Here is a 24,419-nt window from a genome sequence, read left to right on the forward strand (position 1 = left end):
AAAAGTTTTGTAAGATTGAAAAATCACTGGTTATCTTCTCTGCATGCATCCTATGAACTTAGTACTCAATAGGACTTCTGACTTACATTGCATGCAGTTGGTCAAAGAAGTTGACCAGTCTGTGGGCTAGAGAGTAGCAGAAGTAGAATTGGAAAAGAAGAAAGGAGCTGAATCAACTGACATATGTGGCCAGTGGGTGTGAGGTGCAGAACTTTTGTTGGGTGCAAGAGCTGAGCAGCAGTGGAGATTAAAGAGAGAAAGCAACAGGCATATGTAAGGAGACTGAGAAGAGGTAAGAGATTTGGCTAAGGAGACTGAGCAAGAACAGCTTTTATGTGGGTGACTGATCACTGATTTGCCATTAAATTTTTCTTACTATGAAGTGATTCTGCATAATATGATGATGGAAATTGGAGCTGAAATAGCTGAGAAACATCTATTTAAATATTCAGGGGGAAATAGTGGGGTGATATGTTTGGAACCTGTTGACACTGGCAATTTTTAGTTGTCTTCGTGGAGTGCTGCCAGGTCAGGTTCACCTTTGCACAGTGTCACTGTACACTGACTTGCTGCTTTTTGGACTGAAGAATTTTGTTTCTGCTACGCTCATCAGCTCATTCACACAGCAGCAAACTTGGGCAGGAGCCAAAGCGTGCAGCACAGGTCAGAACTGGCCTAAAGTGTAGGTTTTTATTTAACAAAATATGTGTATCTATGCTAAAACAAGGCAGAAGTCTGTGGAATAAAAAGACATCTTGTTTTATGTATGAATTAAAGGCTGTTCTTATAGACAATAGCATAACCTAGACATTATCTTGATCTTTAATTCATGTGAAGTCTATGTTTTGCTGTGTAATTGTAATTAGTTTTGAATTATCAAACTTAAAATTAGAACCCGGCTTTTGCCCTTATGAAGAATAGAGAGGCTTTGTCATCCCCTCCCTGTGTACATCAAATATTTTGATGTAAAGATAATATTTTAGAAGTTATAACCTAGTAAGTCAACCAATTATGCTATTATTAGATGTTACTCTTGCTTTTGGCTTAGGTAAATTTTAATGGTATTGCTCATATCAGAGACACTATTTCTGTTCTGCTTTTCTGAGCACAGCATGATCCTTGTATCTAGAAATATCATTTAAAATTATGTTTTTCTAACATAAATGGAAAAATTCAGTGAGATTACTTTGCTTCAAAATATTTTTATACAGTAGTAAAATGCTTACTAATATTTGATTTGTTCATTACTCTTTTGACTTCAAGAAAGGAGAGTAGTTCTTATACTAGTCTGAAATAAACATATCGAATACAGCTTTAAGTATGAAGCTTGGATAGGATGAAGTTGATTGTTACATTATACTGATAACATATTTAACTTATATCTTATAGAAAATTTTTGAACTAGGTAGTCTCCAAAGTTATTACATTCACTTCATTTATGCTCACCTCATCTCAGGGCATCCATAACAAAACTTCAGCACTTACATTACTAAGGAAAACTGATAGTTCTGATGCTGTGGAGTTGTCTGGAATCGCTGAGGTGTTATATTATTGATACTCTCATTGAATTTCAAACTGTGTTTTGATAGATTAGTGTCATCTGTAAGTGGAAGCTAGTGCGCAGTAAGCTATAACGTATTGAATATAAATGTTATATACATGTTATAAAATATAAAATTGTTATATAAATTGTTAAAAATGTTATATAAATGGTATATATATTATTAAATATTAAATATTCAGTAGGTATTTTCAGGATAGGCTATTGCGCACTTTGCAGATGTTTAATCCTTGTTGTCTCAATTTGCTCAGTATCCTTGCTGCTCAAAGTTTTAATCATGAGAAAACAATAAAGAAGTAAAAAAATGTAATGTTCCACTTTTTAAATAGCAATTTCCAAAAGACTGAGGAACATATCACTCCTAAAACCAAAATCTTCTGCGTTAAATGCTCATTTCTAAATTTCTGTTAAAGATTTTGTTGTGCTTTTAGAAGTAGTTTGGCTTAGGTATTCTTCCATCCCCTTCCCCTCTTCAACTACCTCATTTAGTCCTTTCACAGAGCAGTTAGGTTGTCAGTAAAGTTGCCCAAACAAACTCTTTACACCTAAGTACAGCTTGCAAAGATGTCAAGAAATAAAAGATAGATCATACTCAGCTACTTCCCTCTGGACTTTTATTTAATGAGTTGGATGCAGAAAGAAGCACTTACCATTTTCTATTTGATTTTATGTATCTGTAAAAGTTATGTGGGACTGCTTTCCTAAATTGCTTTGAAAAGAAGGCAGAAATGCTATACAGAAAATACTCTAATCTCTTCAGTCTTGAACAGTGAATTGCACATGTACATTGATAAGCCTTTGGTCTAGTGGATGGCTTAGGGGAATTTTAAGCAAGCGTTTATCTCCTTTTCTGTTAAAGCTTTAGTTTTCTCAAAAATACTAATGTGCAATAACTAAGAAAATCCTTTTTTTAACCTAACTACAAAATGGATGTTTCTGAGTAATGAGAAGTTTCACCATTTTTTTATAGAGCTCATGTTGTCAGTTGGAGAAAGTGTACATTTTTTGTATGTTTTATTTTTTCAAAGCTCTGTAGCTTGAAGTACTGAGAAATATTTTAGCTTGTGAAAAAATATCCTTAAATTTATTTCTTACATATATCAACCAAGTATACATGAAGTAGTTATGCATGTGGTTGGTGCTACCATGCTGATATGTAAATTTGAATAGTAGGCAGCTGACTATACTGCATCCATATGGAGCTGAATGGACAGCTTTGCTCATTTTGAACCATATAAAATCATTCTAATTTCACATTTTAATAACATAAAGATAGCTACAAAATATTTTTGTAGCTTTAAGAATATATCTTAAAATATAATCCAATTTTAGCATATAAGAACTTAGCATGTAAGAAGCATATGGAACCAAATAGTCTCGTATTCATGTCTAAGTCATTTTGTGTTAAGATTCTACACTACTCCTTGAAAAACATGGGTGTCCAATAAACTAACAAAACAATGAGAAGCTGTATTCTGCAGAAATCAACTAGTTTGATAGCTGTATCAAGCAGACATAATTTTCATAGCAAAAGACAGCATTTTTATTTCACATAATTCACATTTTCACTCACTCATGGCATCAGTTTAACATGTATTTTTATTACTACACATTTAAAATATATGCCAGAATGATCTGTTCTACCACTATTCCTGTGGTTAAGAAGTCATATGGTTTCTAGAGTATCCCTTTTAGGGTTCACTTTTATTTTTGTTTTTGTGTCTCCCTTTGAATTATTAAAATTACCTTCGTATATTTCTATATTGTTGACATTTCTCAAATTTCCTGAAGTCATGTCAGAAGATAATACTGGAACTTCAATTTCAGACTTGTGATCTTGATAGTCACTGAACTTTTCTACATTTAATTTACATTTGCTAAATTACTTTGTATCTTGCAGCTATGTGAAGGCTTTATTGTTTTGTTTCTAAAACTAACAAGACCTTTTTTTACTTTAATGATCTGAATATCAATACCTAAAATTTGTTCAAATCATATGTGTTGATAGAACACTTGTGGTCTTCAAAAAACTTTTTTAATACTTCCAAATGTGTATCATACATTATGTTACTATTTCAAAGTGTAAATTTATGGTGAGGTCATATTTTCAAGGTCCAAACAGTAACTGATCTTCAGATAAAAATAAGTATTTTGCAACATTATACAAGATTGCAACATGATTTATCCCACGTTAGCATAACATTTATAATTCCATGTTAGCCAGCTATTTTTTTAAAGACATCTAAGAATTGTTATTAGTAGGCATGCAGAAAAGTGAGTATATATCTGAATCTAAAGGCACTTGCGATGCTATGTTTTTCATCCTACACTGTATGAATAGATTTTATTTTTCAAAAATTGCCTCTCTTTTTGTAGACAAAATTGTCCCTAAAAAGGAATGTATATCTGTTGTTTGTGTCTGTATCTTTTTGCAAAAGTAGAAGAAAACACATGAATGTGTAAGACAGCATGAAATATAGCTGAAAAATAACTTCTACCATCCACACTGTAAGTCATAAAAGCAATACATAAAGTACCAAATTATTTTAGAACTGGAAGTACTGATATTTTTTTTTTGTTTTGTTGTTTACAAAATTGCAAAATACATGTCAGGAACATCCTTCCTTTGAGGATGAGAAATTAGTATTTGAAATTAAAAAAAATTGTGGCTCATTTAATTTGAGCTGCATAATATTTAATTAGTTCATTTTCAGTGTACATTTTATATATAAGCATATTTTTGATTCTTAAAGCTTTGTTTAAATAAACCATAAGGAAAAAAATAATGCTTTTTTTTTTTTTTTTTATTTTGCTGTCTGAGCAGAGTCTGTTAATTCATGCATACTGGTTGTTACTACTGCATTGAATGACAATTGCAGAATAAAAGGTATATCAGAAACTGGGTGTTCATTCTCATGTACAGAGCAGGAAGAAATATTTTTATGTTCTGTAAAGCACCTAGAGATCCAAGAGTAGAAGAAACAATAATCCTACTACTACATATTTCTTAATTCTGGCATGGTTTGGATTATAGTTAAAAATAATAATTTAAAAAAAGCAATATTAGTACTGTTACTGTTGGTCATGTTTAAAATTTAAGATGTGCTTATAGTTTAGGACTTCATGCACCTTTTTCAGGAATGTGCTGAACGGTTTCAGCTTTAACAGCAGACAAGAAATTAGCTGTGAGGAGAGCAAATATCTACATCCAAAGAGAAAAATAATATCTACAATACCTAAGAAATACTTTTATTCTATCTTTGTTTCTGTTTACAAGGCACGCATTTTATTCCTATACCTTCATCTTCACTGGTGGGCAAGAGACTTGATTTGGCTTGTAGGCTTTTCTATTTGGCATTTCTTTTTCCCCTTTCCCAGAGGCTATAGGAAACGTCTGCTTAGTGCAACAAACACTCCCCAGTCACCTGCGCAGTCCTCTTGTTCATGATGAGGAGCCAGCCCTCAGCAGCTGCTGCCACCTCTATGCAAGAGTGATGTGTAGAAGAAGCAGCTGAAAACATGTCTTCTTGTGAATCATCCTGCAGACAGAAAGAAGTCAGTGCTGTCATTGCAGCCATGGACAGAGGAAGAGGGCACAAAGAATGCAGTTTCCTCCTTGTAACACTTAATAATATGTTACATAGATTACAAATGACACAGCTGACAAGTCTATTACATGCTGGATAAATATCTAGAAAGCTGCCCCATTAATTCAACATTAAAGAAAGTCCACTGGTTTTCAGGCTGCCAAGAACATCACCTTGAAGTTTTTATATTATTGTGAGAAAAACAATTACACTCGGAATTTCTTCCTGACACTTGGGATCACATCCTTTTCTTCTATTAGATGGTCTTCAAGGCAAGATACTAGATTTTGCAAGGCAGTTGGCTAATTATCTTGCTGTAAAACACCAGCCTTTATGGTTGGCTGTGCTCTTTTCTGACATTGTAAAAGTTTTACAAGTAGTTCACACTAATACTGGTAGAAATTGGGTGCATAGCTTGAGGACAGGTTATAGTCTTCATCTTGTAGGATGTGAAAATAAATGAGACTTTTTTGTCAAAAGCTGAGCTTTTCTTTAATTGTTAATATGTTTTGGCAAGACTTTAAAACTATATCTCATGTTGAGAGACACTCATCTTGCAGTATTAGGTAAAAACATGTAAAATGCATAAATCATGGAGCAATTCATATCTCTTTTACAATCATCGTCATAACAAAAAAAAAAAAACAACATTCTTTTAAATGTATTCAGAATTTTTTGGTTGACAAAAAGTGTTTACTCTTGCAAATGACATTGTTTGTCATTAGTGCTGGACATCTACCACTAGAAGAAAGTTTCAGTTGCACATATTAAATAAAGCAACTAAATATTTTCTCTTTAAAGAAAAAACAATAGGTTCTATACACAACAAATATAACTTCATTTTTCATAAAGATACAGTTGAGTAACACTATGATAATTTGGTACTATTTAAAGAGCAATGTATTTTTTTTAATTCCACCTTCCTTTGAAATCAGTGAGATTTAAATATTTTAAACATTCCTTTGCAAAGAACAAATTTGTGAAACAATTGTATTAAGTCTATGTATATAGACCTCTTACCAGAATATTGTATGGGTTTCTGTATTACATTCGAGTCTTAGGTATGCATAAGGAAAGCAATAAATGTTCTGGAGATTGCTATCCCCAGGAGCAAAGAAATCATTGTTTCTGACTCTGTTCCTTCTTTGTCGAGCAGATATTATTCTAAATTTCCGAACAACGTATGTCAGCAAATCTGGCCAAGTTATATTTGAAGCAAGATCTATTTGTATCCATTACGTGACTACCTGGTTTATAATTGATTTAATTGCTGCGCTTCCCTTTGATCTTCTTTATGCTTTCAACGTCACTGTGGTAAGTACAAACTATAATCTTTTTTAATAGATTTTTTTTTTCAGAGGAGAATGTGTATGTGGGTTTTTGTTGTTGTCATTTCTTGTTATTTGTTTTCCTTTATTTTTCAAATCTGGAGGCAAAAACTTAATGAACTGAATTGTACTGGTGTCTTTTGCAGTTCTGTAGTATATTTTCACACTGAATACTGAAGGAAGAAATAACATTTATTTAATGTTAGTTAAAAATATTCAGAGATTGAGTGTTAAAGTGATCATCCATTATCGTAAAAGTCACACAGTGATCATTCTTTATCATGAAAACAAAACATTGTTGTGGCCAGTAAAATGCATTTTTCAATCAACAGGGTATCTTCTTTCTCTTTATTGCTGGTCATTTAATGCAAAAACATGTCATACTCTAATATTCTTATGATCTCTGTCAATAATTTATGTTGGTTTACTTACATTAAATTGTAAAGTTTTTCCTGTAATAGTTCTAGTAGTTTCAGAATAAGAATCTACTAAGCAAAAAAGACACAGAATCAGAAAGTTTAATTTTGGAAAAAAAATGTTGGCAAAGATTTCTCAGTTTGGGAAATTGTTCACATTGAGACAGGCTTTTGAACTGTGCACTTTCTAATTCTCACGTTTTTAATTTTTATTTATTTACTTATTTATTTATTTGGACTGATGCTCTTGAAATCATTTTCATTCTCATTATGTATAACCATTTGCATAGATGATAGAATAGACATATATCAGAAAAAAAAAATAAATAGAAAAAGTACTAGTCTGGCAGACTCCTGTATAAGGTATCCTGTTTGTTTTTATTCATTCATTACCTTCAGTGATCTCTTTTTTCACTCATTTTCTTTTAAATTTTCTTTTTACTTAAAACCCTTAAAATGTGGCAATTAATAGTCTCATATTCTTATGTCCTCTTTTATAAAAACAGACCTTAATTTGTTTAAGTACAGCACTATCTCAGTTTGTTTCCTGCATTAAAACCAAATAGCCACCAGAATTCTGTTGATTTAATTTCTATTGTAGATTATTTATTGGATTAATAAAGTATGAACTTTTTATTCAACGAGAAAAGGAAAAAGTAAAAATTATTTTGTTGCTATTTTTTGTTGTTTGGGAAGACTGATATACTTTCTTTTATCCAACAATTATTTTTGCAAGTAAAATGTCATAGAATTCAATTACTATCTATTCTATTACTATCATTTGATTTGCACATATCTGCTCTCTACTTCATCTTTTAATATTTTTCTGTAATAAGATCACTAATATGGTAGCTAAGTATGTCCAGAGGCACTAAATATTCTTCTTCTAGTTGTAGAAAATTCTTAAGATAATTAAGGATAAATTAAGTCCCAATACTAAGCTCCAAGTAATAAATACTGTATTGCTGTGTTGATCTAGAGATTATCATTGACACAGACAGCTCCTTGTATGCTCCAGGAGTTAAATATCTCGTTAAAGGTTTTTCCTAGATATAGTCTGGTTCCTTCATTTGCATGTTCATAAAAATGAACGTCAACTATTTTGCGAGTGGGGGAGAGTTGTTAATCACTTTCCCTTGTTTTTAGACTTTATTAATTTAACAAGCCATTTCCTCACGTTTGTTCTCAGATTTTCATTTCATTGACTCTCAGACATTGTCTTGACAGAGCAGTGAGAAGAGGCATCAAGGAGCATTTCACTCCTTTGCTGTGCAGGCCCCAGCAAAAAAGTCAGCTCTTTAGGGGTGTTTTAAATTCTCCAAGCTAGATAGAGTGCTGCAAATGCCTATGTATATATAACACATATGTATCATCTTTTCCTTGAAGATTTGTGTAGTTAGAGTGTGTTCAAAGTGGTGAAGAGTATTACCATCCTTGGAAATAGAAGTAAAACCACAAGAATTGTCGCTACTGCCTTTACATCCTACAGGAATCCTGCACTATCACTAATTGGTGAATCTTCAGAGACTTCAGTCATGTTCATTCCTAGCCTCAGCGGCTGATGAGATGCCAGCTCCTCCCATCTCTGTGTCCATTGGATAGAAGCGACCCCTTCAAGGGAGTTCTTTACTGTTAATAATAAAATAATAGAATCATACAATATTCTGAGCTGGAAAATACCCACAAGGGTCACAGATTCCAGCTCATGTTTCTACATGAGACCACCCAAAATGCAAACCTTCTAATATAGTTTAAAATGTTCATACTTCGAAGAGCATTATCCAAATGCTTCTTTGAACTCTGGCAGGCTTATTGCTGTGACCTCTTCCATGGGAAGCCTATATTCCTGATTTAATTTGCATCCCTCTGAGTGACTAGTGGTGGTACAGAGAAAGAAAATTGTTTAGGAAAGCCAGATAATCAAAAAGACAAAAAGGATTAAAGACTACTGCCACTAGTACTTAAATATATCATATTTCTTTATTATTATTATTATTATTATTATTTGCATAGGAGATGATGTTTCCAAGTAGACAACTCCCTTACTAGTTCATATCAACTTTATTTCTCAACACTTCTCAGTATCACAGAATGCCATGATAGAATTTTTGTTGATTTTAGATAAAATTCTGACTCTGTCATTTTGACAGAAAAAGGTTAACCTACCTAGTCTAAACGGATTAAGCAAATGGAAAATTTACATGGCTTTATGTCTGTGGACAGGGCAAAATCTACACAGACACAAGTATGAACGCTGACTCCTCATTTTGTCTGTCTAAATTTATGACATAGAAAAGAAAGCTGACTGATGGTATTTGAGGTCTTCCAATGACAGATTAGGCACAATAGAAGCAGAGTTTTTGGCATGACTAATGAGGAAATTCATTGCAATTATGTATGATTAATTACATCTGTGTTCAAATTTATGAGCAAATTATTTTGGAATGAGGCAGTCTTTAGGCATTAAAATAAAGTGTCTCCACTTTAAAAAATATATCTGATTTGCTGTTTATATATCTAGGAGTGTTTTTTTTTTTTTAACTTAATAAAAATGGTTATAATTTAGTTATGGGTAATAACTTGCTGAGTGCACTGACTGTTTTAACAGTCTTTTTGATATTTCCTATTTATGGGAAACTAGTTAATTTCACCTCAGATATCATTATTTGTTTGTGCTGTGGCAGAATGTAGGCTCATATGTAAAGATGAGGGCTCCAGTGTGAAGGCCACAGCACGCATATAACATCTATATTCATCTATATGTTACTGCAACTCCTATGAGTGTTGCTCATGAAGAAGGGCCCTTTCTGTTAAGAGTACAACAAGCAGAGCCCTATTTGACTCAAAAAAAGCTAATGAGAGAGATAAAAAATGAGATAGGAAAGAAAAAGATTTTGGGGAAGATTTTGCTACAGAAATAGTCAGTTACTGGGGTAAGCATGATATTCAATTGTAATAATTATATTTCAATTGTAATTAGATTATATTAATAAAAACCAGCCAATTCTCTCAAATATATTACAGCCTTCTGCCTCAGACTTACAAATATTCTCGTGCATATTAACATAAAATAATCGTGAAAAGAAAAGAAATGTAATTTTTACGTGCTACCTCACATCTGTGAATTCAAAGTAATTTAATCTGTTGATTTTTTTCCCCTGTCATATCTGTAAGGAAAAATGTATAAATTCTTGAGGGGACAAAAAAAAAAAAAAAAAAGGGAAAAAAGTGCGTAGTGAAGACTGCATGATGATCAGGAGACAATTTCTTTTACATTATCAAAACTGTAGAAGTAAAAAAAAAGAAAAAAAATGTAGAATATTTTCTAATATTTTTTCCACCTAAACTCCTAATTCTTGAGAGTAGAATGAAAGCAATGATACATTAGATCTTCCTGAATAAGTATGAATATGTTACAAAATTTAACTGTCAGCTGGTACCTAGTTGTTAGCAAGCGCACACCTATGAAGTTAAGATTTCAAGTTATTAGTTTTGTTGGTAGAACTAGGAAAGTTTAGCTTATGGTTATTCTGGATTAGTACAAGCAAAAGGATATTTACCCAGATGTGCCCTTAGACTCTATTTTCAGAGAGCTCATGGGGTTCTCCAGGAGTACTATAAGAATAAGTGTCAAGTTTGATGTTATTTTTCTTTCAGTTCGTTGGTGTGTGTATCAGTCAGGTATCTAGTAAGCATTAATACTAATATCTCATTAATGAAGTAAAAAAACCCCAACATATTATTAATGGTAATTATGCCTATTTAATTTTTGAAAAATAAATTAAAAATATTTTGGATCCTCATCTGCATATTTTTTGCTAACACTTGCAAGCAGCTGAAATGCAAGCCAAGTGAATCTCATGCAAAGCTTCTGAGTCTTTGGTTATCTCTCTGCTTCCTTTCTCTGCAAAACATCTGGTTTATTGTCCTGCCTCTTCCAAGTTTAATATTAAGATGGTTTTATCTCACACATAGTTGAGTTCTGCCTACTGTTTGGCTATTAGTGAAAAATGAAAATCATTGTGAGTTTGAAGATGTTTATTTTGTAGCTTTGTACTGAAGTTAAATGAACCTTGGTCAATCTGATAATTTTGTTTCTTTTCTAGAGCAGTGAAAGATCTGTTTTAGTACAAGTTTTTTTTTGTTTGTTTGTTTTAAGAAAACAAAAAGAAGGCTTTACATCAAAAAGTCAGAAGGAAAAATCTCCCAATATTTCAAGTTTGTATGGTTAAATCAGAAGTAGTAATACAACAAAAGTAAAAACTCTGATTTAGAAGGTAATTTCCTTTCACTGCAACGAGAGAAATGTGCAATAGATGGCAAGAGCTGACAAGTTGTTTTTCTTTCTGTTCTTCTAGGTTTCACTTGTCCACCTCCTAAAGACAGTGCGATTGTTACGTCTCTTGCGTCTCCTTCAAAAGTTGGATCGTTACTCCCAGCACAGCACAATTGTTCTCACGCTTCTCATGTCCATGTTTGCCTTGCTTGCTCACTGGATGGCCTGCATCTGGTATGTCATTGGGAAAAGGGAGATGGAACAGAATAACCCGCTTACATGGGACATAGGTAAGTTTTTTCTACCATATGCATAAGTAAGTGTGTATCTGTGTACATATACATATGTATGTGTGTGTAAACATATAAAAATATATGTATAAGCCTGATTTTGTTTAACCATATACAATTACAGAAAATTGCATTAAAAAAATATGTACTTGGTATCATGTCATATAATACAATGCAATTTATGTTTCTGAGAATTTTGAAAATTTGGTTTCTAAGAAATTGTCTTTAAATTTTAAACTGGGAGGCAAATTTCTCTCTACTTAGATAAGAAAGAACAATTCTTCCTCAATCTCTAAATAATATGTGTTTAAACTTTATCTTTTTTTGGCATAGTTTTAATTAATTGTGGAAGTGTGGAATTGTGGAAGTGAAAAAGTGTGGAAGAATAATGGGAGTGGGAGCCCTTCCCTTCCCTTCCCTTCCCTTCCCTTCCCTTCCCTTCCCTTCCCTTCCCTTCCCTTCCCTTCCCTTCCCTTCCCTTCCCTTCCCTTCCCTTCCCTTCCCTTCCCTTCCCTTCCCTTCCCTTCCCTCCCCTCCCCTCCCCTCCCCTCCCCTCCCCTCCCCTTATTTTTTGTTGTAATGTTCACTAGCTGTTTTAAACTTCCACTGAAAGAATTCATAAATTTTATGTGGTAAGAAAAATATTCTACAAGAAAGACCATTCAGTGGGCTTCAGAGATTGGTGCTCTGAATTTCAGCTCAATCTGAAATAGAGGGTTAAAATGGAAAGAAAATTCAAAATGCTGGAAACAGTGAAACTTTTACAAGTGTTTCCGTGTCTGGGAAATCAAGAATCTAGATAGAAAAGGGCTAGACAAGCTGTACAAAGAGTAGACAAAAATGTTCATCTTTTTGCAAATTAGGCAATATCTGAGCAGAGAGATTCCCTTGTGAGTGCTGATTATTCTTTACTATGCAGTGAAACAGATAGATCTTGAAAAGCCTTTCCATTAAAAACTCCCTCTGTAAATATTTTAGCTTATTTTCAATTTTTGTTATTTTTACATAGGAGGCAAGATGTCCAACAATGCAGAGATAGTATTGAACCTTTCAAGTATGATCCAACATTTAGTTTCCACCTCAGATTTCCTTCTGGTTTCTTTGAATATTCCAGTTCTACTCTATAGATTTTAAACGTTTCAGGGTATTACTAAAGGTTGTTGTTGTTATTTCTAAAGGTTGTATCCAGGTGTGTTGATACAATGAGAAAACAGTAAACTGTGTATAGGATCCTGATGTCATGAATTCTGGCATGCTGCTAAAGGTGTGTTGCCTGCTGGTGCAGATGATAATGCTCCTCATCTTTCCATGTGGATAATTTGGCTTTACTGTAGAGGTGCATGTCTTTTACTTCTTTCTCAGATGGCATATCAATAATAAACATCTCTTTTTCTCCCTTTCATTTCTGGTTCCCTGTGCTTTATCTTTTTGATTTTACTTACTCTACCTTTCACTTAAAATCCATAATGTGATAACTGAATCAGGAGGGCAAACGAGACCAGTGATAAAATTAAACAGATGAAGAAAGTCCTACTAGTTTTGTTTATGCTGTAAAATACTAAAGACACAAATAAGGTATAAATAATTTAAATGATATAAGATATCTATGAGAGGAAAAGAGTGCATAAACAGTGTCTGATGGTGAGTCAGAGTTTCCTAGCAGGAAAAATATTTGTTGGAATGATGCAAACACCTCTGACCTGTCTGAGTAAGATGCATTTGACTGCAGTATCACTTACTGTTTTCTCCTTTAATTTCTTTGTTCCTTTTCACGCAAACCCATTAAATATCATCTAATAAAGATAAGTCTGAAGGGAAAATGATAAATATGTTAAAAACCTGAACTCAGATGAGGTGAGGATGCTGTGTCAGGAAGAGGAAAAGAAGAAAGAAGATCCAATAAATATACCTCTCCAATTTGCCCATATGTTACTTAAAAGTTTGTGAAATCCTTTTATTCTAGTTGGTTGTTTATTTCTCTTTCCCTTTATAAGCCAGGTCTGTGAACTGCTGAACTCACACAGTGCAAACCTTTCAAAGAAAAGACTGCAGTTGTAGGGGAGGATGCACAAAGAAATCCCACTGTGCAGAAATTGGGCAAATGCTGATAAAAGAAGAAAACAAGTCTAGAAATAATAGTAAAATAATAGTAATAAAAATGGAAGTCTTTCTGGTGATAAATAGCTGTGGAAAAACAGACAAATGAACAACAACAAAAAAATTAACAGTTTATGAAAGTCACAAATGATAGGCTATTTCAAAGCACCTGTTGCAGCCCTAGTGTTGAGAAAGGGCTTCATCCTCGCTCCCCAGCTGGGGCTGCTGGCAGCACTCTGCAATGTAGTTGCTCCCTGTTCCCTGAGCAATTCATCTTAGGAAAATTACCTCATCTCACCTTGGGCTCTTGGCATTTATTGCATTAAAAATATTAACTTTCACCCCTTAGTTTTGTTCTCTCTTGGGCAAAGGCAGTACCAAGCAAATATCTCAGCTACCCCCTCAGAATAAACACACAGTTTATTCAGAACAGAACCATTTTGCTGAAGGCCCATTTGTGTCTTAGTGAAGAATGCTGTATATGGGTTATCACACATCAGGCACCTCTAGTGGGGTTCCTAGGCAGGAGCTGTTCCTTAACAGCCTCCCACCAATGGCTTGTTTCACCATGAGACAGGTATTTTCCATGCTTGACTGCATGTAACACATTCCTGTTGAAAGGGCTAGGGCAATTCTTATCCTAGTGCAGTCTTAAGCTTTAGCCTCCCACCTGGTAAAACTGCCCAAATGTTGAGCTTACAGCCTGATTTTATTTCAGTTGTTTCTAAAAATATGCTTGTGTATTTTTACCTGGAAAGTTGTTCCACCGCCTTCATGGATAGTCTCTTAAAAATTTAGATGTCATGAATGTATAATAAAAATTACATTACAGTGACTGCTGCAAAACTCTTGCAGTTATGGTCTCTCTCATACAAAGTAAATATTTTAGGATTGTTTTTATGGTTATTAAGGGGAAAAAAATAGTGCAAGTGGGAGAAAACTAGCTTTGGGATATAATAAAGGTAATGATATTGTAAGACATAGAGAGTAATCTGTTCTTTTGTACAAAGCAGTTTTTGTGCATTTTTGGATTATGTGTATAACACATTTCTTCATGCAGCCAAGGCAGAGGAGTGTTATTCTTTGTTCTGTATTGATATGTTTTCATTTTTAAACTTCTGATTTCATTGCATTAATACCTAAGATAGAGGTTCAATTTTCCATCGCTATATAAAGTTTATTGCAGGCATTGTAATTGTCAGCATTAAAAAAATACAGCACAAAAAATAACATTTCTCTACTTTTTCTTTAAAAATAATATATGTCCCCCTTGAAAAGTATGCTTTTTAGTCTTCTCTGGAGTGTGTCAGCCAGTGATTACATGAAGAAGTGGTATCTTGGGCATGGATGCTGCAAAACATCACAACACTGACATTAGTGGGAAAAACAGTTTGTTCTGTGTCTCACTTTCTCTAGTAATTTAAAAAGATGAGGTCATGAATTTGGGTTTGGATTGCAGCAATGGGAGTGATGAAAGTTCTCCCTGTGAAAATATACAGAACAAAAAAGTGTATTTGCTTTGTTCTCACTGCTTGCAATTGTAAACTTTGTTTTTTCTTCTTTGCTGCCTGCCTTTCCTTCCTTCCTTCCTTCCTTCCTTCCTTCCTTCCTTCCTTCCTTCCTTCCTTCCTTCCTTCCTTCCTTCCTTCCTTCCTTCCTTCCTTCCTTCCTTCCTTCCTTCCTTCCTTCCTTCCTTCCTTCCTTCCTTCCTTCCTTCCTTCCTTCTCTCTTTCTCTCTCTCTCTCTCTCTCTTTCTCTCTTTCTTTCTCTCTTTCTCCTCTTTCTCTCTTTCTCTCTTTCTCTCTTTCTCTCTCTCTTTCTCTCTCTCTTTCTCTCTTTCTCTTTCTCTCTTTCTTTTTTTCTTTCTTTCTCTTTGTCTTTTTTCCTTTTTTCCCTTTTTCTTTGCTTTTTGTTCTGTTTTTTCTTAATTTTTCTTTTTCTTTTCCTGTCTCTATTCAGAACATAATGTCATTGGAATTAATTTAAAATCATGGATACATTCACAAATTTAACCATGTGGCAAAATAAGAAAGATGTCATGAGTGGAAATATTACTTTTGAATTGTAAGAATGTGATGGCATTGAGAAAAGTGTTAACGTTAAAATCTAGCTCCCTTGTATAGCTCTAATACTGATATTTTAACTGACTATGTGGGGTGTTTGGAAAATATGCAGTGTGGGTACTGCTTTAAGGCACTAAAAATCATTATCTCAGCAAGTTTTCCCACCTCAGAAAACTGTCATTCTGTGTGCAGCAGCTTGAGTCTAGTATTTGATGAAGTCATGACTCTCGGACTGGTTATTCCCACTCTACTGAGACTGTTATGTTCTCTTCCTGCTTTTCTCCTCAAGATTTTTTAAATCTTTTGCTATTTAATTTCATGTTGTTCCCTGCACTCATTCTCATGAGTGAAAAAGATGTTTCAATAGGACACAGGATGAAGAAATAAGATCGATTTTCAATTAATGAATACAAAACATAGGCTTAATTGTGTGGAGGTATCTGACTGATCCCACCACTGTAATTCCTTTGCCTCCAGTACATTGTCTCTCACAGATCACAGATTCACAGAATCACAGAATGGCCTAGGTTGGAAGGGACCTCAAGGATCATGAATTTCCAACCCCCTGCCAGGCAGGGCCACCAGACTCCACATTTACTAGACCAGGTTGCCCAGGGCCCCATCCAACCTGGCCTTGAACACCTCCAGGGATGGGGCATCCACAACCTCTCTGAGCAGCCCGTTCCAGCACCTCACCACTCTCCTGGTAAAGAACTTCCCCCTAATATCCAACCTAAATCTTCCCTCTTTCAACTTAAAACCGTTCCCCCTTGTCCTGCTGTTATCTACCCTTTCACTTAAGAGTTTACTCCCTTCCTGTTTATAGGCTCCCTTCAGGTACTGAAAGGCTGCAATGAGGTCAGCCCGCAGCCTTCTCTTCTCCAGGCTGAATAAGCCCAGCTCCCTCAGCCTGTCCTCATAGGGGAGGTACTCCAGCCCCCTGATCATCTTTGTGGCTCTCCTCGGGGCTCTCTCCAACAGCTCTCTGTCTTTCTTGTACTGGGAGCTCCATACCTGGACACAGTACTCCAGATGGGGCCTCACAAGAGCAGAGTAGAGAGGGACAATCACCTCCCTGTCCCTGCTGGCCACCCCTCTCATTATGGAGCCCAGGATACCATTTGCTTTCCAAGCTGCAAGAGCACACTTCTGGCTCATGTTAAGTTTTTCATCCATCAGGACCCCCAGGTCCTTCTCTGCAGAGCTGTTCTCCAGGACTGCTCCTTCCAGTCTGTATAGATGCCTGGGGTTCCTCTGGCCCAAGTGCAAAACCCTGCACTTTGCCGTGTTAAACCTCATTAGGTTCACCCGGGCCCACCTTTCAAGTCTGTCAAGGTCCCTCTGAATGGCATCCCTTCCTTCCTCTGTGTCGACCGCACCACTCAGCTTGGTGTCGTCAGCAAATTTGCTGAGGGTGCACTCGATTCCATCATCGATGTCACTGATAAACATGTTAAAGAGCACCGGACCCAAGACAGACCCCTGGGTGACTCCGCTCGTTACCGGCCTCCACCTGGACATAGAACCATTGATAACTACCCTCTGTCTGTGGCCTTTCAACCAATTTCTTATCCAACGAGTGGTCCACCCATCAAATCCACATCCCTCTAATTTGGAGATAAGGATGTGGTGGGGGACCATGTCAAAGGCCTTGGTCAAGTCCAGGTAAATGACATCGGTCGCCTTCCCCTCATCCACCAACGCTGTCACTCCATCATAGAAGGCCACAAGATTGGTTAAGCATGACTTCTCCCTGGTGAAGCTGTGCTGGCTGTCTCGGATCACACGCTCATTCCTCAAGTGACTGAGGATGTCATCCAGGAGGATCTGTCCCATGATCTTCCCAGGCACAGAGGTGAGACTTACCGGCCTGTAGTTCCCCCGGTCCTCCTTGCTCCCCTTCTTGTAAATGGGAGTGACGTAACCCTTCCTCCAGTCATCTGGGACCTCGCCAGACAGCCACGACTTCTCAAATATGATGGAGAGCGTCTTGGCAACCACCTCAGCCAGCTCCTTCAGAACCCTGGGATGCACACCATCCAGCCCCAAAGGCTTGTACTCATCCAGTCTCATGAGGCGGTCTCAGACTGCTCTGCCCTTACAGTGGGGGGGATTTACCCCCCTGGTCCCCACCTGGAGGCTTGGGGGTGCAGGGCTCAGGGACGTGAGAAAGACTGGAATCCTGGCCACCAGTCTAGACCAAGGCAAAGAACTCATTCAGTACCTCAGCTTTCTCTTCGTCTGATGAAACCAGTTCTCCTTTTAAATTTACTAAAGAAGGTACACCTGTTTTGGCCTGTGTCTTCTGGCCAGTGTACCTGTAGAATGTCTTCTTATTGTTTTTCACATCCCTCGCCAAGTTCAGTTCTACCTGCCCCTTGGCTTTCCTGATCCTACATCTGCAAGTCCAGACAGCATCCCTGTACTCTTCCCAGGTGACACGCCCTTGTTACCAGAGATTGTACACACCTTTCTTTGCCCTCAGAGTGCCCAGCAGGTCTTTGCCGAGCCATGCCGGTTTCCTATCTCATCTGCCCACTTTCTTATTCAGAGGGAATAATCCTCATTTCTGTAGGATTAGCTGATGTCAGACTATGTTATAGTGTCTTTACTGGCTCTATGCTGTTTTGAATAGCATATATTGAACTATTCCCTTTTAAGTTTTTATCAAGTATAAGAAATTAATTTTAAACCTATCTCTACAACCAAAAGGTAAATCTGAAAGTATTTCCTGTTGCTAAAGGCATTCATTTGATGAAAACCATAAGAGCTGCTGAAACTCAGCTGTCTTGAATGCAGTAAGGAGATTAGAAGAAGAGCAAGGGTCAGTAAGCTTCTTGCCTCAGATAGCTAAAGGAGTCAGGTATAATTTCTGCAACTGTCTTGAGAAAATTCTTTGTTGTCCACCAGAAATTCAGCTGCAAATTTTTAATAGTCCACTTACAGTACAACTTATAAAACTTATACAACTTATAACATTCAGACTATGGAGGAGTTGTTATTAAAGTAAAAATAAATAAACAAAATAAGTGAAAAACTAACTAATGATTTTATAGAAAATCAAGTGTGTTCATTTTGGGAGAAGCTTTAAACAGGTCAGTAAATAGCCTTCTTCACTTATGTACAACTTTGTTTCCATAGAACACATCCATTCTCCTTTCAGGTTTTTACTCTTTTAATATAGGCTTTGTAATTTACTGCATTTCTGAAAACAAGAGCTCAACCGTATCTGAACCAGTGTAGTTCACCTACTCTACAACAGAACACTGTCCCCACCCACTTTGTCTATCACACAGTTCCAATCACAACTTAAAGGGACTTGGGTGCCTGGCTCCCAACAAAGGATTTATACCCTGAATCATCTCTCTGGGCAGTGAATGGAAGATTTTGGTGCAGAATGAGGTGCATGGCAACCAAGTAGAACCAGAAGGAAATGTGGAAAATAGGGTTGTAATTTCAGACCCTTTCCCTGAGGCTTTATGTGTCTCACTTCACCTGCAGGGAAGTTATAAGATTGTTTTGTAAATACTGAGGAACTGTATGTACCACATAATGGAATTTATCATACTATTTCCTCAAATAGTATTGATCCAAACTGGTAAATATGGAAGTGTTGAGCATCCTAGTAGTTTACTTGCGTTTGTTCAATGTTGTACCTGTAGCAGTGAGGATTGCCACTGTTTGCAGCACTTCATGCAATCCTCTCACTCTGCACCAGGAGCTTGCAGTTGTCTTGATCTAGCACACAGTTCTGAAGCAGGTTGTTCTTGTGAAAAACAGAACAGAAGCCACTAATTTCTTTTAGCCACAGGAGGAAGAAAGACAGTTACTGAATCATACTTTTGTTTAGTATGGAGATCAGACATTGGAACATGTGTCTAGGGTATAGAAGATGCAGATGCAAAGCAAATCTTCTAAAGACACCTCTATATCCTGGTGTACAGCTTTCTCCACTTTTTGTTCCTCCTAGGCAGCTCTCTTTCTTGATACTTGTTATTTTCATAACAAACTGATGTGATTTCAACAGAGGTTTCTAGCACCTGGAGTCTCTGTCAAGGGTCTCCAGCGCTCAGGTGAAGACAGGGATGAAGGTTGGATTCTCCTAGGCTGAGAGCAGAAATCTTAAGTCTTTTATATTTCTTTTTTCCATTGGGGTATTAGGTGAAATTAGGTCTACATATTCCGTCTTTTGCCATAAAATTGACTAGAGCTGTACAGTGGTGGGTGAGAGAGAAAGTTGAGTTCCTACCTACCCTCCCCAGCAAGTCCTGTAGAAGATTTTGGTGCAGGGCAAGGTGTTTGAAGGATGCCCACAGGGTGCAGATAGCTGGTTCTGAATGGCTCAATCATAAAAATCTATGAAAACTGGGATTCTGTGTGATGACAAATCTCTGTGTACTGAGGCTGTCAGATGTGTCAGCTCACAAAAGACACAGGAAAAATTTATATTGCTAAGGAATTCTTGTTTTTTAGGCCCAGGTAAAGTAAGTAACTCATGCACGCTGATGAGTGTACATGCTTCTGGTTTCTTGATTTATCTATTTGAGCCTGGACCTATAACAAAACAACGTCTATCATTGTGATGAGTATTCTGCTCATTAAGGGTGAAGACTGAACTACAGCTGGAGTCCTAGGAAAGACTGCAGCTGGCAGCTACTGTTGCACTGACAGGCAGGGAGCAAGATTCAACCTGGGTCCTCAGCACTCCCGAGTCCATTTTGATCACATCTGTCAGGACTGGGAATAGTGTTCTGGTTTGTTTGTTGCATTGATGGAACTAAGTGGATCCTCTTTACTGCCAGAAAGATTACTTGTAAATTTCCAAGACTCCTGGACAAAAATCTGTATTCTAGAGTAAAATACTGGGCTAGATTCACTGCTCCAAATACACTCATTCATCAGGTTAGTAATAGCATGTGTAGATTTATGAATCCTTGCAGGGGAGGAATGAACTTCCTGCTGACTAAATTGCATAGGGCATCATTCACCAGCTCCAATCAACTCTTCATTTCAATCTGTCATATCTGTACCTGAATATTTGATTTCAAACTCTTTTTATGTCTGCTTAATTATGTTTTTGATTATTGTTATTTTGAAATTTTGTTGTCAGTGATAACAGAAACTGTGACTTTGGATCTATAATCCTTTCTAAATTTGAAGAAATGGCTCTAAGAAAGGGAAAAAAATATATAGTTGTATCTAGAATAAGTACTGACATCTTCAATTTAGGAAAATGGACTATAATACTCCATTGACCTCTGCTGGGCCAACTGTACTTCAGGTTCTTTGTTGTGTGGAATATATGTACATCTGTTTACCTGTCAATTTTGGATATTGGGAGTAATTACATTAATCTGGCTGAAAATTTATTTCTAATTAATTAATATTATTTCCAATTAACAATTTCAAATTTCTGCTTATATTTCTTCGTAGTATGATAGATATTTTAACTAAATTATTAAAATAATTCCAGTGTCAAATACGAGATTTGAGATATGATTTGGAGAAACTCAAAGTGAGAAATATGGAAGTAGTATTACTTTTATCTGATTAAATTACATTTTTGGATAAGTATATTTAAGGAGAGAAAGTTCATCTTGTTTTAAAGAGAAAATTCAGCCTTTTCCTATTAAGAATCCTATGAAACCTGCATATAACCTAAATTACAATTTTTCATACAATACAAGTAAAGGCACATAATTTTTAAATTGTTTGCCAGTCTGTTAGACGAGACACTGAGAAATATAACTTCTACAAAGGAGTTTTATGCATATAATTGTAATCACATTGCCGTATGCTGGAAATGGTTGTGGAAACTGGTCTGTACAAAGTAAAGACCTATACTTATGTAATGAGGCCTCATAAAGTTTTTTCTGAAAATGTGACCCTACTTTTCTGCCTGCTGTGAATATAATTTATCCATATTTTCTAGAAAAGGGTTTTACTTAATGAATGAGTATAAAATAACTTTTATATTTTAAATTATACTTAAAAAAACTAGTTTCGTGGATATAATTCAATTTTGCATTTGAATACCCAAAACAATGTTTTAGGTAAACCAAAGTATTTTTGCTGATCCAACTGAAACATTCTCCTTGTGTTAAGTTCAACATTAACCTATATCTCAACTGCTTTGAATGTTTAGTCAGTTTTATTCTGTCATTCTTCCCTGTTGTTCTTTTCTACAGGCTCAGTTCCTTTAGTAAACTACATTTTCCTCTGCGTGCCGTACCTTGACTTCTGACTGAACTATTCAGTTATCCCAAAATACCCCAAGACTTAAATACCCCATTGGATTTTCAGTCAAGAAAAAAATGGGGATGAAAGAACTCTATTAAAAGTATTGTGAAGTTTTCATGCAGTTTTTAATACATTCCCACAGTTTTCTACTTAGGACAAAAGTTTTGGACAATTTTTAAGTGCTGTTAAGTGAAAATTTGGTTTGTGGATGAAGTTCTTTTTGGTTTCACGAAGTTGAAAATGTTCTGCTGTTGCTAACTGCAAATCACCTTTGTATTGCTCGCTAGTTCCACATTTTTATCTCAGTGGAAAAGCTGTATCTGGACCAGTGGAATAGAAATTTGAAGTGCATAAGGGAAAAATCTACTTGATATGCACCCAACAAGAGAATAGTCCCAGGAGGTAAAATATCACCATGCACTTTCCACATGGCTTCTGTAATAGAAATACTGTATAGTTTATTGAAAAGTGCAAGCATTATGTGTAAAAACTTTGCTCAGTCAATAAGAAATTACATCAGACTCTTTAACCCTTAAATGTAGTACTTCCAATCTGAAATGCTGTTATTTTCTTCTGGAAATAACCTCTGGGGTTGAGCTAGTCCAGCCATCTAGCTGAAGTAGTCCTATCACCAGCAATAAATTGGTTGGAAATGGCTTTCTCCACCATGTCCTGAAAGCTAGCAAGGGTGGATACTCCTCCATTTCCTTTGCACAGCTTGTTCAGAGGTTACACTACCTTACCTGGAGAACTTTCTACAAGTTTGTTTGAACTATAGTGTGTTTGACACATTGCTATATTAGGATGTTTTGTTAGGATTTCTCAAATGCTACTACTAGTTCCAAAGCTCAAGATTTTGTTAAAATTATTAAGTCTGAATTCAACTTAAAATTGGATTTTGAAACCTTTTCAGCAGCTGTCTTGGTTGGACTGCTTCTTTCAGCCTCAACTAATACCGAGGATGTTAGAAGGCCATGTTGCTTTTATATATTTTATGTAGCATGCTTTCCCACTGGCATCCCACTTTTCCTCTATGTTTTTTATTCCATTTTATACACCAAATCATCATTATGTCGTTTAGCTATTATGTTAAGATACACCCTGGAGTAAAATACCCACTGTTGTTGATTCTTCCTTCACAAAAACTAAATATATTTGGATCTCAACTTACAAATGACACAGAAAAAATCACATTGAAAAAAATGTTAGTTATGAATCCTTTAGACTCAATGATTAGAACATAATGAAAAGGCAAGAGCAAATGAAACATTTCTATGTAACCCTAGTTCATGTGTAAAACAATAAAAACATTAGTTAATTTATTGTTTATCATGTGACTGCCTTGTTTGAGCAGTATGCTATTCAAGAAAGCAACTCAATCAGTCTTTAGGTTAGAAAACAAAAGACTCTAGAATATATTCTGAAATCTATGAAGCAAGCAAGATAGGATTAGCTTATATATATATATTTTTTTTTATAATAAACTTTTCATTTTAATGTAATCTGTATTGCTATATGGAAGAGGGTAATGTAACTTTTAAAATGAAACAGGAATATACACCTGTAACAGCTCAAACTTTTTTTTTCAAGAATTGGACTCTGAACACATAAAACTGAAAGCTGGTCTCCAACACGTTAGCTGACAGCTTAAAAAAAATTCCATTACTGTTAATTTTATTGGAACAGCAGCTGGGATCCTAGTTATGGGTCAGGACCCTCTTTTCTCCATTGCTCAATTAACACAGAATAAAAAGGTTGTTGTTGCCCAAAAGGTTATTAAATTCTAAATTTGAGATAAGAAAAGTTCTAACTGATGGAGCACAGAGAAGCAAAGAGGACATAGATAGACATACTCTTTTCACCCAATGGACTAGAAACACTAACATTTCTAATTCCAAGTTTAGCTGCAAGGCATTTGATAGCCTGCAAAAGGCCAGTAACAGCTAGTTTTCCCAAGAAGCAGCAATATTAAGCATTGAGACTCTTTGAGAAGTGGAATCTCTCAAAGGTAGAAGATTTGCAAATGATTTATGTATTTCCACCAATACATTTGTACATTTATTTCTTAAATTATCTATATGCTTAGCCTTGTTTATTTTGCCTATACCCTAAAAAACAATTAACATTATATGAGATGTCAAAAAGCAGTTAATTTACTTAAGTTGCTAATTTATTTTAGTTTAAAAAAAAAAAACAACAACTTTCTTTATGCTTTGTAAACAAGAATAATAATAATTACAACAAAACATTTGTGTTCATTGTTAATAAATTCATGACATTAGAGCTGTTCATATAAATTCTTTGCTGGTAAAAAAAAAAAGGAAAAAAAAGAAGGAATTCATTAAAATATTATATACAGTAGTTTTTATGTATTAAATGACACAGTCATAAAAGTGGATATTGTAAATATCCCTGCTTGGTCTTTTCAATTAAGTGTGGAACAGAAAAAAACTGCCTGCTTGCAGAAGCAAGGACTAAATCACCCATGTATCCAAATATAGCCATCTGACAAATTACCATTGAGAAGATCTGTGCGTACTTAGAGAAAAAGGGTTTCAGGA

At 35.6% G+C, this 24,419-nt stretch overlaps 1 protein-coding gene across 2 annotated transcripts in view; it reads left to right on the forward strand.

The window, feature by feature from the left end:
* Positions 1-24,419, forward strand: part of KCNH8 (potassium voltage-gated channel subfamily H member 8) — a 166,813-nt gene that overhangs the window by 91,931 nt on the left and 50,463 nt on the right. For both annotated transcript variants that reach the window (XM_418747.7, XM_040696227.2), the window contains exons 6-7: positions 6,305-6,462; positions 11,251-11,458. In XM_418747.7, the coding sequence (XP_418747.2) occupies positions 6,305-6,462; positions 11,251-11,458 (366 nt within the window). The remainder of the gene's footprint in view (positions 1-6,304; positions 6,463-11,250; positions 11,459-24,419) is intronic.

The sequence above is a fragment of the Gallus gallus genome, chromosome 2 (genome assembly GCF_016699485.2).
Source record: "Gallus gallus isolate bGalGal1 chromosome 2, bGalGal1.mat.broiler.GRCg7b, whole genome shotgun sequence".
Taxonomy (NCBI): Eukaryota; Metazoa; Chordata; class Aves; order Galliformes; family Phasianidae; genus Gallus; species Gallus gallus.